The sequence below is a fragment of the Canis lupus genome, chromosome 2, assembly GCF_003254725.2.
Source record: "Canis lupus dingo isolate Sandy chromosome 2, ASM325472v2, whole genome shotgun sequence".
Taxonomy (NCBI): domain Eukaryota; kingdom Metazoa; phylum Chordata; class Mammalia; order Carnivora; family Canidae; genus Canis; species Canis lupus.
The window spans coordinates 9,898,962-9,914,390 of NC_064244.1; the positions used below are offsets into that span (position 1 = coordinate 9,898,962).

General features: G+C 34.3%; 1 protein-coding gene across 25 annotated transcripts in view; it reads right to left on the bottom strand.

The window, feature by feature from the left end:
• Positions 1-15,429, bottom strand: part of MLLT10 (MLLT10 histone lysine methyltransferase DOT1L cofactor) — a 251,054-nt gene that overhangs the window by 65,412 nt on the left and 170,213 nt on the right. For 20 of the 25 annotated variants that reach the window (XM_025463993.3, XM_025463999.3, XM_025463995.3 and 17 more), the window contains 2 exons: positions 4,898-5,150; positions 1,241-1,810 (listed from right to left, as the gene is read on the bottom strand). In XM_025463993.3, coding sequence (XP_025319778.2) covers positions 1,241-1,810; positions 4,898-5,150 — 823 coding nt within the window. The remainder of the gene's footprint in view (positions 1-1,240; positions 1,811-4,897; positions 5,151-15,429) is intronic. The other 5 variants (XM_025464011.3, XM_025464010.3, XM_025464008.3 and 2 more) reach the window with 1 other exon arrangement.

Sequence of the window (15,429 nt, forward strand, 5' to 3'; positions counted from 1 at the left end):
CCTAAGGCTCAAGTTTTATCAGCTGTAAAAAGGGGGAATAAATAGCCCTTACTTCATAAAACTGGTGTGGGGATTAAACAGGATAATAAATATAAAGCATTAACAGACCCTGGCATAAATGATAGCTATGGTTAATAATTTTCACATCTGACCTTTACATATGCTCTTTTCTCCCTTGGAATAATATTTATGATTACCTCCTGAAATTAATGTCTGCATAACTATAAAAACACCCAAAAGTCTGTATTTATAAAATACACATGAACATTCTTCATTTAAGTTGTGTTTATTTTATTTCCGTATCATTTCCTACCTATCCTCTCCACAAACTAGCAGAACTGATAAAATCTGTAATAGTTTATTTTAGCCAAAATCTCATCATTTCTACAATCAGGAAATCTAAAATCAAAATGGGTGAAGTTTACAACACTTATTTAAAATCATTTATCTCAAATTCAAGATCAATTTAAAGGACAAATGTTGACATTCAGCCAATATCTAAACTGTAGTTTTTGTCTAAAAACATGCAACTTCAAAAGTTTAAGAATTGACAATATTCATAATATAAAGTATGGGTTAAAGAAGCATCCCAATGATGTGAATAACAACATATATAAATTCATCCCTACTATAATAAAGATAATGGTAAAAAACTGTTAAACATACTTGAAAATGAAATGAATATAAATCATTCAGGTATCTTCTGAAATAAAATATGACTATTAAGTCCATATATTTAAATCATTTTATCACTGATTGAAAACTATTCCAGATGAAGTAATTCAAGTAGAATTTGTGTGAGGAAGTATTAAGAAAACGTTGACTAATTAAACTTTAGAGAATGAAAGCTCAAAAAACAAGCACCAATCAAAAACAAAGTGCAAAGCTATGCAAAACTCACGCCTCAATTGTGATTTCTGAGTTGGGTTTAAAATCCTGTATGGACAAATCAAAAATAAAAATGGAAAATTAATTCCAGGTATTTCATAAGAAATGAATGACCAATAAACCACTTAGCCTATATTTAGTTAAATGATCAGATTAGTGCCAAACATCTTGTCCAAATACCGAATCATCTTTCTGAGATCTTAACACATTTCTTCCATTGAGACAAGGAAATGTCATTTAGCAACTCAACATTATCAACATAACAATAGTTTAAAATGAATTTCCCTTTTAGGGTAAAGGAAGGGTGGTGGTGGTGGTGAGAATAAGTAAGAAAAAATGGGCAAATCCCTACCTGAACCAACTGGAGATGAGCCAACACTAAGACTTTGTAAACTTCCATTCCTGAGCAATGTAGGAGATTTCTGAAGACTAGAGCTTGTTACACTTCCTGCAGCTGATGCTACAGATGATGTTGGTGAAGCAGAAGAAACTGAGAGATGAGAAACATTCTCTTGATTTTTGTTTCCTTTAGGTCTACCAGGCCCATGCTTACTTTGTTTATTTCCTTTTCTTTTCTTTTCCTTTACAGTTTCTTCTTCTATGCCAGAAGTTTGAGCCCGCTTATATCCTGCTGTTGGAAGGCTGGAATTACCCAAATCTCCAGGTGAATTTTCAAAGCTTTTAGGCTGTGAAATAACAGCTGAGGTCGAAGGGAGACCCATTATGGAACTAAAACTATTTACCCCCCCTTCCTGGCTTCCAGACTCTCCTTTATGTACATCTTTGGTTGATGATGACTGTTGGGAGTGAGTATAACTGTCATTACGCAGATCTGAGTCTGTAAAGCTCAAGAAATCCTGGGGAGACTGTACTGAACTTCCCGAAGATGATTTTACACTGCCTGGAGTTCCTGAAAAACTGCCTGTAGTAAAATAAAAAAAAGGGAGGGGGGGGTAGGAAAAGAAAAGAATTGGATGCAAAAGTTCCCACGAGCAGTAGAAATGATACAATCATCAAAAAGAGATGGAGAAAAAAAAACTAACTATAAAACTTAGGACATCACTATGTAACAGAATTTTTAAAAGGTTATTATTGAAATCAAGTTGATCTATAAAATTATCTTTAAAAAATATTTGTCATTTCACAGCTATTAAACTGCATATTAACTCTTGAGCTGTCAGCTATTAGTTCTACAATGACCAAGAGGTCAGATGTGCTTTATTTAACCTACCTTTACTATGACAACATTCCTCAATGTTCCCCAAAATACCTGTGTATGCTTGAGGAAGGACTGAGGAACAGCAAAGTCTCAAGAGAGTTTAACAAGATTACTACTGTATTCTAAATAGCTGGGAGAACTTCCTCTTTTTCAATTACTGAAGATTTGATTTAAATGTTCCCAACACACACCCAGAACCAAAAGATGTTGCTTAGGTTTTAAGTTCCGAGTTTTAACTTCAAGATAATGTTAATGAATATGACTTACTCAGTTAAATCTATCCTACCAAAATATGGATTTAATAAAATAATAATGTTTACATGGAACCTAATCTATATACCTAACATTCTCCTATGGAGCTGCATAAAGAAACCAGCCACTAACATTCTTCTATTGCTTTTATGAAAGTAAAATCATAGGAGAGGCACTTCATGATCTCATTCACAACTGCTTATTGTCTCCTCACCTTTAAAGAACATTAGTAGCCCACTATGTCATTATGAGATTTAAAGGTTGTTATCTACTTGGTAGAAAAATAAGATGGCTGGGACGAAACAACAATAGATTGGTCCACCATCCCAATTCACCAAACCGTCTCTTCATGCTCGCCAAATGAAGTGACAAGTGTTTAGACTCAGTTTTGACCACACATCTATTATGCTTCATAAAACTCAAACTGTATCATATTTTAACTAATATATTTAAAAACCAAAGCTCAAAATAAAGTGTTTCATCGGAATGGAAGGGAAATTCCAAGCTAAGGGTTAAATTTTACTGCAGAGCACATTCAAAAGTAACCACACATAAATCCACCTAAATATTTACAACAGTAGTTTTTCCTCACACACAAGAAAGATTTTTTTTTTTAACTAAAGTCTCAAGGTTTTGAATTTTAAATTTTAAGCTTTTCTGAAATGGCTAATTATGCAAGAATATTAATAGATCTAAAATTTAACTCTTTGAAGAGAATATCCATTTTATTCATTTACAAAATTATTTGTACCTATATGAGCATTTTCAAGTTACGTCTATACAGAAAAACATACATATTAAGAACCCATTTACGTTACATCAATCATTTAAGGATAACTGTAATTTGCCACTTAATTAGCAACTATAAAGAAGTTCTTTATTATCCTTTCTAATCTGTCACCATCTGTCTTTTTTCCACACATTTTTGTTTTTACAGCTGGTGTTAAAAGCTCTCTACAGTGTAGCAAATACTTTCAAACATTTAGTATATGCAATACTTTAAACATATATTTTCTAAAATTCACATACTGCCTGCAATGAAAAAAATAAAATCAAGCATCTTAAACATCCTACCTTTAAATTTCAACTTTTAAAACTTTTTTAGAGTATTATCTCAGATATGAAAACATAACACATTCTATACCATGTCTCAACAGAGGCAGGAAAAGACAATTCAATGTTGTGAATGTCAAAAAATGAGGGATTTCTTTTCTAAATAGATTAGTACTTCAAAGATTAAAAATTGAAAAATGCAATTTTAACAGTGGAAAATAAGATCTTGATTATAGAAAGAGATGACTGAATTCTGCTAATATTCAAAATGCAAATAAAGTTATATTAAAAATAATTACGGTTTTACTATTAATTTTCCACAGTGGCATAAAAATAACAAATATAAGGGTAGATTTATTAAAATAAAACAGCGAATTTGGTTGGCATTTTATTTCTTATTACTTGCCTAATTCTTTGTAATTTTTTTTATAAAAATAAGAAAGTCTAGGACTTAAAAATCTTGAAGCCCAAAATAACCTAGTTTAAAATACACAAATAAACTTTTTAGTAAGAGATTAGCAAACGACAAAATCTCTCTACATATTCAAATTTTTATTATCAGCAAAAGCTTAAAGGAAAAAAAAAAAGTTATCCCCCTCATTTATTCCTAGGGGGCAAAAAAAATGGGGAAGGAGGCATTTATTGTATACTTTACTAATATATTTATATCCAAGAGTCTTTAACATTTACATTTCTCAAAATATTCGTGTTCAAGTTAAAAAGACAAAGTAAAAACCTAGAACACAGGGCTAATAGATTATAAATTCGCTGAGTTATTCTATTCTCCATAAAATAGGGTTGCCATATAAAATCAGCATACCCAGTTAATGTAACTTTAAATTTTAGTTAAACAATAGATTACTTTTTCAGTATAAATATGTCCCATGCATTTATTTGGAAAATACTTATAGTGAAAAACAATTTGTTGTTAAACTGAAATTCAAAATTAAATGGTCATCATGAGTAGCCTTACAAAAGATATGTAAGTTTATCACAATCCTACTTTAAACTTCAAGCTTTATAATACATGTATTAATAATCAACAACTATTATTTACTGAGAACTATTTATATTCCCTACAAATTACCTACTACTTGTTTACTTACTAAGAATATATGCATTAACTGTTTTAGTGTTTAATTAGGAAAGGTAAATAATTTATTAAAAAGAAAGACTGTTCTATAAAGCAGAAAGGAAACTACAGCTTTTATTGTTTTTTCTCCCCAAACTTAAACTTTATTCCACATCTATTTAAACATTAAAATTACAGTTCAGCTTTGGAGGCACATGTCATAACATAAAAGGTCCCAGAAACATTTTAACAAGGAACACTAATCTTCAGGTAATCTTACTACAGCAACTAATCATAAAATAATCTCCAATGATCCATTAGTTATGAATAAGAAATAAATTCTTTTTACAAAACTTAACTGCTATTCATCATTGCAAGAACAATTATTTTAACTAAAACATCATAATTAATACCTTGCTGGAAAGGACTAGCTGCTGACACAGTGGTTCCTGGGTTTCTTCCACCAGGCTTTCTTCCCCTTTGACCTGAGCTGTGAGCTGAAGACTTCTTCCCTTTGCCCTCTGACCCTCTAGCCTCTGAAACATCTTTTCCACTAGTTGTGTGCGCAGAGACTTCTTGGAAGTTTGCATTTGTAAATCGAGCTGCAGTATCTTCCAAGCGCTTCAATGATCCAGATATAGAGTTGCTGCTAGTGCTCGTATAAGTCTAACATTTTCATTGAGAAAGGAAGTTGAAAAAGAATTGATTAGATTTTGGCTATGGGGGGGAAGCATATTAATAAGTAATTACTAGACTTGTAAGATAAACATATGAATGTTTCAGTTACAAAAGTGAGCCCACCTAAGAAAATCATGTAAAACCAATTATTTGAGTCTACTGCAAAGGCTTTTAAATTGCAGCAATTAGTAAAAGTGCTTATTAGTCATAGTTACTCAGCAACACACAGTAAGTAGTGTTGAAGGAACTTATTTCTCAAGCAACATCAATTTCACCAAGAAAAAAACTACATCCTAGTCATGAAATTAAAATCAGCTTTAATGTTCAGCACAAAGGCAACAATGAGGGAGAAGTAAGATGCTACAAATTCATTAGAGGACTATATCCATGAGATTGTAAGCACAGGTCAGAGAGCAAGAATTTTAAAAATTAAGGTGAATGCTGCCTTTACAAAACAGCAAGATTAAACCCTTTAAAACAGAAATCATTTCTTCCAAGTTAATACTTGGAAAAAAGTTATGCTTTACAGTTAAGATTTTTAAAAATTAGAAGTATAATTATGCCCTAAAACGGATTCTCATTCTCCTGATCTAGATATGTTAGGGGAAAATGCAATATAAAGATGCTTAATTAGTTTCCAATTTTTAATAATCATTTTAAGAGGAGGTATATGCAAATAATGATAAATTAAATAACTGTGAAAATGTGTTCTAAGAGATGTACATTAATCAACATGCTTTAGGGTGCCTGGGTGGTTCAGTCGGTTAAGCGTCTACCTTTAGCTCAGGTCATGGTTTCAGGGTCCTGGAATCGAGCCCTGTATCTGGCTCCCTGCTCAGTGGGCAGCCTGCTTCTCCCCCTCCCTCTGCCACTTCCTCTGCATGTACACTCTCTCTCTCAAATAAATAAAATCTTAAAAAAAAAAAATCCAACGTTTCAAAATAAAAGATTTATAATAAGGTCCATTGGGTGTGGGATTTTTGTTGCCACTGTTTTAGTTCACTAAATTCCTGAAAGACAAACAGACTTAAATTTCTGTTGAATAAATACATGAATATTTTTCTGATACATCTATCTAAAATCTCTCATGTAATAACAAATAAAACTGACAATTCCCACACAAAACCACCACAAACCATCAGATAAATGTGAAAAATGAGAAAGGAAAAAAAAAAAAGAAAAATGAGAAAGAAACAGTAAAATCAGGTTTCAAAATGGCTGGAATTTTTAGAAAAATCAATGTTCAAAATGAGGAATGAAAGACTCCAAATGTTTTGAAAACCAAGTATTAGTTATTATTATTTTTCTGCTACTTGCCCCCCCGCCATACAATCTTTCCCAATACTCTATCCATTATTTCACTGCTGAACCAATTTTAACCATCAAATACAAAAGACATTATTTCATAAAAAACAAATTACTACTTTAATAAGTCAGAATCCACAAAAGGAAACAAAGTTCTCAAAGTAAGTTTTAGGAGAAAACCAATCATATTTAAGTTGATTAAACTTTGTAGATTACTTCAGAAACATGAACCTTTACCATGCTGGCCAGGGTCACTTTGGAAACCACACCACTTCACTTTTCAAATATTTTTTTCGAAGAACTCGAGTTGATCCTGAGATTCTCCATCTCACTCACAAGACTCGAGAAGTCTGAAAGTCATCTGGGGTGCCTGGGGGCACAGTTAGTTAAACACCCAACTCTTGGTTTCACCTTGGGTCATGATCTCAGTGTCTTGAGATCAAGCCCTGTGTTGGGCTCCATGCTCAGCTGGGAACTTGCTGGAGATTCTCTCTCCCTTTCCCTGTTTCTCCCATGTGCATGCATGCACGTGCGTGCGCACACACACCCACACACACGCTCTCTAAGATAAATAAATCTTAAAGAAGAAAGAAAGAAAGAAAGAAAGAAAGAAAGAAAGAAAGAAAGAAAGAAAGAAAGAAAGAAAGAGAGGGAGGGAGGGAGGGAGGGAGGGAGGGAGGGAGGGAGGGAAGGAGGGAGGGAGGGAGAAAGAAAGTCATTTAAGAAGAACACAGTGAAGTTCTTCATTCAGGTACTTTGTCCACTTATCAAATAAGCAAAGAAGAAAAAACTAGGTGGAAAACCAAACAGAAATATACTATCCATTTCCACATACCAATCTAAATTACAGTTGGTCAATTTTCCCATTCACTTAATAGAATGTCCTTGCTTATTACCCTTAAGTATAAATATGTTCATAAATCCAATAAAAATATGACATATGGAAGAAAAAGTATTATAGGAAAGCAATGAATGACAGTTAAGCAAATTTCAGTGACAAAAGTCATATTAAATAAGACCATAGCATTTTCTTTTTAAAAAAACTTAGACATCTTCTAAGCAGCAAAAGATATAAGAGATTTCTTTTTTTTTTAATTTTTTATTTATTTATGATAGCCACAGAGAGAGAGAGAGAGAGAGAGAGGCAGAGACATAGGCAGAGGGAGAAGCAGACTCCATGCACTGGGAGCCTGATGTGGGATTCGATCCCGGGTCTCCAGGATCGCACCCTGGGCCAAAGGCAGGCGCTAAACCGCTGCGCCACCCAGGGATCCCCTATAAGAGATTTCTTATTAAGAAAAAAAAAATAAAACTCTAGCTGAAGATTCTAACAGTTCTCTTAAAATATTACACCTAACAAGGGAAAAATGTCTATAAGTTTTACTAAAAGAGAGACCTCCAACCTTTACTCCACCTCTAAGTTAATTTAAGAGTATCTGTTCCAGGGCAGCCTGGGTGGCTCAGCGGTTTAGCGCCACCTTCGACCTAGGGTGTGATCCTGGAGACCCAGAATCGAGTCCCATGTTGGGCTCCCTGAATGGAGCCTGCTTCTCCCTCTGCCTGTGTTCTCTGCCTCTCTCTGTGTGTCTTTCATGAATAAATAAATTCTTTAAAAAAAAAAAATCAAGAGGTAGAAAAGCTGAGACACAATGAGTAACCTAATGCCACAGATCTGCTCTTTCTTCAGTTTAACAACCTAAATAACTCTCATAGTATGAACATCTCACTGCTCTGACAGCAATTCTAGTGCTTAAAAATACACATTTTCCATGTAAATTAGCCCAAAAAATACAAACTAGTTACTTCATTTGGTATTTGACTGAATACAGTCTTTTTTCACCCTTTTCCACTGGAGATAAAACTGCATATTCCACCATATTGAGAATCTCTAAGGAAATGTATATATATTTTGGCTTATATTTATTTATAGGCAACTTAATGAATCTCTTAAAATAAATATTTATGTATGATTTTTGTTTTGGGACTAGCTACAGTTATTAGTCTCAGATAAGATGCCAATATACCTACTGAATAACATTCACTGGAGAAAAAACTACATTCGATTAAAAAAAAATCAGACTCAGAATTTAACAATGGCTCTATGATAGGCTAACCAAAGAAAGAGATGTTTTCAAAAGCATGCCTGCCTTATTCTACAAAGCTCTGTAATCCACATTCAGAAGAGGCAGAGGGAAGAGAAATAACTAACAGTGTCTTCCACCAGCATGATGAAATATAATAATGCTGGCTAAAATATGTTTTTAATTATGTAATATTCAAGTGTCTCATAAAAGCCACACATTTTTTACTCAGTCAACTCTCAAAACTGAAGCACAGAAGGAATGAAGTCTTTAAAAGGGAGTTTGAGGTGGATCAGTTAGCTGTGGGACAATGTTCAGCAGCTTAATTTACATGTTATTTTCCGAAGGACAGAAAAGATATATAAGAAATTTTAAAATTACAAAATTTGATGAAAACTATAAACCTACCAATCAACTAACCTCAAGCATAAGAAACATGAAGAAAAATCCATGACTATACATCACAATCAACTGCTTATCATTAAAAACCAGTAATAAAGAAAAAATGATATACTGATAGCAGCCAGGGAGGTTAAAAAAAAAAAAAAAAGGATGCCTTATGTGCTAAGAAACAAAAATAAAAATGAAAGATTTCTCATGGAAACAATCCATGTTGGAAAACAAGAAGACATAGAAAAACAAACCATTAATCTAGAATTCTATACCGAGCTAAAATATCTTATAAAGCAAAGGCAAAATATAGTTGACCTGTAAACAATACCAGTCTTAACTGTATGGCTCCATTTATACATGGCTTTTTTTCAATAAATATAGAACAGCACTGTAAGTGTATTTTCTTTTCGACTGTCTTAATACCATTTTTCCAGCTTATTGTATTGTAAGAACACAGAATATAAAAAAAATATACATAACACGCAGAATATGTGTTAATTCACTGTTTATGTTATCAGTAAAACTTCTCAGTCAACAGAAGTTAAGTTGTTGGGGAGTCAAAAGTTATATGCAGATTTTTCTACTGTGCAGTGGTCCTAACTCCTACATTCCTCAAAGGTCAACTGTAATTGCTGTTCAGATAAAAGAGCTAAAAGTACTAACCACCAGCAAATCAATGCTACTATAAATGCTAAAGGTTGTCTTTTAGCAGAAGGAAAACAACAAAGGAAATGTAGATCTAGAGAAAGTAATTTGAAACACTAGAAACAGTAATTACATGGGTAAATATAAAGGACTTTTATAATTAATCTCTTTATAAGATAATTGATGACTTAGACCAAATTAGTAACAACTGTGAGGTTTAAAAAATATGTAAAAATTTAATTATGATAAAAATAGCACAAAACCCAAAAAGGTGGAATTGCAAGTATGTAAACTGCATACATATTGTTATACAATATGGAAAATGGCATAAGATAAAAATAAGCATATAAAGACCTTCAACAGTATAAATCAGCTTGACCTAATGACATTTACAGAATAACTCCATATAATAGGAGCAGAGTGAACACACATTATTTTCAGAAGCACACAGAAAATTAAACAAGATAATCTTTGTTCTGTGTCTTTTTTAATCTCAAAAAAACTTAAAAGAAACTATATAACACAAAGATATTAAATTAGAAATCAGTAACTTGAAGATATATGAAAAGTCCCCAAATGTTTCAAAAGTAAATAATACATTTCTAAGTAACCCATAGATCAGAGAAATCAAAAGGAAACTACAAGGTATTTGTTCAATTAAATAAAAATGAAAATACAACGTATCAAAATTCAGAAGTGGAACTTAGAGCAAAGTTTGAAGTATTAAATGTCTATGTTAACACTTTAAGGACTCTGGTCCAGCATATAAAAACCTTAGCAGAGAAGAGATGAAGGGAAGGGTGGGGGGAGGGGTAAGAACGGGATGGGGAAAGAGATGCAACATTAGTATCAAGAATAACTGAATTTCCCAAATTAGTGTCAGAAACCATACCACAGATAGAGAAGATGCAAGAAGCTCTGAGAATACTAAATAAGACAAATGTCAAAAACCTAAACAAAACAAAACAAAACAAAAAACCCAACCCAGATATACCTAGGCAGATCATAGTCAAACAATACAAAATGAAAAATATAAGAAAAAAATCCTGACAGAGGCTAGAAGGAAAAAAGCCTTGCCCATGAAGTAGCAAAGATAAGAATTATATCTGACTTCGCCTAAGAAATAATGCAAGCAAGAAAAAAGTGATGTGAAATATTTAAAGTTTTGAGAGGATAAAAAAGAACTAGCATTCTGTACACACTGTAAAATTACCCTTCAAAAGTAAAAAACAAACACTTTCTCAGATAAATAAAAATTGAGGGAATTTGATGCCAGTAGGCCTACCTTGCAAGAAATGTGAAAAGAAGTTCCTCAGAGAGATGGAAATGACAGAGGTCAGAAACATGGATTTACACTAAGTATCAGAGAATGAATCAATAAAGGTAAAATAAAAACTCTGATTTTTTTCTTTTACTTCCTTAATCTAACAATGTTCAAAATAATGATAGCAACAATATATTTGATTATTATCTAGTCTTATCCATATATACTTTTATGTATGCTTCTGTAATGATGGTTTTTTTTTTTTAGTTTATTTATTAATGAGATGTGGGACTCCATCCCAGGTCCCTAGGATCAGGTCCTGGGCCACAAGCGGTGCTAAACCGCTGAGCCACCCGGGTTGCCCTGTATGCTTCTGTAATGAAATGAACAACCACACTGACAGAAAAGATGGGAGGGAAGAATTAGGAATATTTTGTCATTGTATGGTACTTGTAATGTGGGATAATATTTGAAAGTGAACTTGGATTAGCTATAAATATGTACTGCACACAGTAGGGCAACTATGGAAAAAAGTATAATTGATATGTTAAGAAATGAGAGAAAACAGAATCATAAAAAAAAACCCTCAATTAAAACCCTTAGAGGGAGCCTCACTTCTCCCCTTCCACCCAACGCTAGGCACCCTGGAAGCTGTACTTGCTTTGCTGCTTTCCCTCTCCCACAATACCTTGTACTCTTCCCTTTCCAACCAAGGCTCAGCAGAATGGCCCCTGCAAAAGAGGGTGGCAAGACGAAGGGCCATTCTTTCAGCAACAAGGTAGTGACCAGAAAACACACCATCAACATTCATAAGCACATCCGAAAGTGAGTTTCAAGAAATGTATCCCTCATGCACTCAAAGTGATTCTGAAATTTGCCATGAAGGGGATGTGAACTCCACATGTGCCCACTGACATCAGGATCAACAAACCCATCTGAGCCAAAGGAATAAGGAATGTTCCATACTGAATTTGTGTGCAGTTGTCCAGAAAATGGTAATGAGGATGAAGATTCACCAAACAAGTTCTATACACTGATTACCTACATACCAGTTACCACTTTCAAAAATCTACGGATAGTTAATGTGGGAAGGCGCACCTGGCTGGCAGTTCGTTGAGCATCTGAATATCGGGTTCAGCTCAGATCGTGATCTCAGGGTCATGGGATTGAGCCCCATGTCAGGCCCTGCGCTCAATGCAGAGTCTGCATGAGTTTCTCTCTCCCTCTGCTCCACCTGGTGTGCACTAGTGCATATTCTCTCTCTCTCTAATAAATAAATAAATAAACAAAACTATTTTAAAAAATCGAGGGAAAAAAATAAAAAATAAAAAAATTGAGGGGAACCTGGCTGACTCAGTCAGTAGAACATGTGACTCTTGCTCTCTGGGTTGGGAGTTCAAGCCCCACACTGGGTGTAGAGATTACTTAAAAATACAATCTTTTAAAAAAATTGAATCAATCATTAATAATCCCCCCAAACAGAAAACACCAGGCCCAGATGGGCTCACTGGTAAATTCTACCACACATTTAAGGAAGAAATCATACCAATTTTCTACAATCTTGTTCAGAGAATATAAGCTGAGGAAATACTTCCTAATTCATGCCAGGAGGCCAATATTACTCTAATACCAAAACAGACAAAGAGATTATAGGAAAGAAAACAGCAGAACATCTCTCAAGAAATAGATGAAAACATCTATAGATTATTAGAAAATCATATCCAACAATTTATAAGAAGAATTATATACCAAAACCAAGTAGGATTTATCCCAGAAATGCAAGTCTAGATCAACATTCAAAAACCAATTAATGTAATCGATCACATCCACAAGGTAAAGAAGAAAAAATGTATGTCATATGAATAGTTGCAAAAGAAAGCATTTGGGGCACCTGCGTAACTCATTTGGTTCAGTGTCCAACTCTTGCTTTCAGCTTAGGTCATGATTTCAGGGTCCTAAGACTGAGTTCTACATTGGGTGGTTCTGCACTCAGCATGCAGTCTCCTTGGGATTCTCTCTCCTTCTCCTTCTGCCCTTCCTCCCACTTGCACACTCACTCTCTAAATTAATTAATTAAGTCCTTTTTTTAAAAAAAAAGAAAAAGCATTTGAAAAAGTATAATATCCACTCAAAATAAAAACTCTCAGCAAACTAGGAATAAAAGGAACTTCCTCAACTTGGTAATGAACATGTACAAAAAACTTAAAAGAGTTAACATCATGCTTATTAACGGTGAGAAACTCCTCTCTTACCACTGCATTTCAACATCATACCGAAAGCCCTAGTTTATATAAAAAGACAAGAAATTAAAATAAAATATACACTGATTAGGAGGGAAGAAATAAAAGTTTATTTTTTCAGAGAGGACATAATTGTCTACAAAGAAAATCCAAAATTACTGACCAAAGACCTCTTGGAAATAATAAGTGATTATGTAAAAACTGAAGAATAAAATATTATCATAAAAAAGAAAAATTGAGGCATCTCAGTGGTTCAGTCAGTTAAGTGTCCATCTCTTGACTTCAGCTCAGTTCATGATCTCAGGGTTCGGAGATCAAGCCCCATGTCACTCTGGTCATGGAGCCTGCTTAAGAATCCCTTTCTTGGGATCCCTGGGTGGCACAGCGGTTTGGCGCCTGCTTTTGGCCCAGGGCGCGATCCTGGAGACCCGGGATTGAATCCCACATCGGGCTCCCGGTGCATGGAGCCTGCTTCTCCCTCTGCCTATGTCTCTGCCTCTCTCTCTGTGTGTGTGACTATCATAAATAAATAAAAATTAAAAAAAAAAAAAAAAAGAATCCCTTTCTTGGGGCAGCCTTGGGGGGCTCAGTGGTTTAGCACCGCCTTCGGCCCAGGGCATGATCCTAGAGACCCAGGATGGAGTCCCATGTCAGGCTCCCTGCATGGAGCCTGCTTCTCCCTCTGCCTGCGTCTCTCTCTCTCTCTGTGTCTCTCATAAATAAATAAAATCTTTAAAAAAGAAAAAAAAAATCCCTTTCTTGGGATGCCTGAGTGGCTCAGTGGTTGAGTGTCTGTCTTCTGCTCAAAGAGTGATCCCAGGGTCCCTGGATCAAGTCCTGCATCAGGCTCCCCTCGAAGAGCCTGCTTCTCCTTCTGCCTATGTCTCTGCCTCTGTGTGTTTCTCATGAATAAATAATATCTTAAAAAAAAAAAAAAACTTTATTTCCCTCTCCCTCCCTATTCCCCTCTGCCTTAAAAAGAAGAAAAGAAAAAATTGCTTTCACATATACTAACAATGAACAAGTGGAATTTTAAATTAAAAACACAGTACCATTTACAATACCACTTCCAAAAATTAAGTACTTAAAGTTTAAATCTAACAGAATATGTATAAGGTCTATATGAGAAAAAGAACAGAAGTTCTATGAACAAAAATCAAAGAACTAAATAAATGAAGAGATATCCCAACTTCATAGCAAAACTTAATATTGTCAAGATGTCAGTTCCTCCCAACTTGATCTGCAGATTCAATACAATTTTTAAAATTATTTATTTGAGAAAGAATGCACAAGTGGGAGGAAGGGCAGAGTAAGAGAGAGAACCCTGAAGCAGACTCCCTGCTGAGTGCGGAGCCTAGTGCATGGCTTGATCCAGGGACACTGAGATCATGACCAAAGTCGAAATTAAAGAGTTGACCATTCAACCAACTAAGCCACTCAGGCATCCCAAGATTCAATACAATTTCAATCAAAATTCCAGGAAATTATTTATGGATACTAAGAAACTGATTCTAAAGCATATATGAGGGCAGCCCAGGTGGCTTAGCAGTTTCATGCCGCCTTCAGCCCAGGGCCTGATCCTGAAGACCCGGGATTGAGTCCCACGTCAGGCTCCCTGCATGGAGCCTGCTTCTCCCTCTGCTTGTCTCTCTCTCTCTCTCTGTCTCTCTGTGTGTCTCTCATGAATAAATAAATAATATCTTAAAATAATAAAATAAAATAAAATAAAATAAAATAAAATAAAATAAAATAAAATAAAATAAAATAAAATAAAAATGAAAAGGCAAAAGACAAAGAACAGCCATCACAATATTAAAGTTCAAAAATAAAAGTAAAGTATTGACATTATTCGATTTCAAACTTCCTTTAAAACTACAGTAATTAAAAAAAAAACTACAGTAATTAAGATAGAGTGCTGTTGAAATAATAAACAAATCAATGGAACCAATAAGAAACATAAACAGACCCACATAAATATAATCAATTGATTTTTTTTAAAGATTTACTTATTTATTTTGGAGAGAGAGAGAACAGCAGTGGAAGGTGTACAAGGAAAGAGAGAATCTTGAAGCATACTTTCCTGCTGAGCACAGAGTCTAACACAGGGCTCAATCTCAGGTCCCTGAGATCAGGATTTGAGCTTAAATCAAGAGTTGGCCACCTAACCAAACTGAGCCACCCAGGCACCCCAACTGATTTTTGACAAAGGTACAAAAGTAAAATGATGAAACTAAGACAGGCTTTTTAATAAAGAATGCCAGAATTGGATATCCACATACAAAAAAATGAATCTCGACACAGAATTTATGGCCTTCACAAAAATTAACTCAAAATGGGTC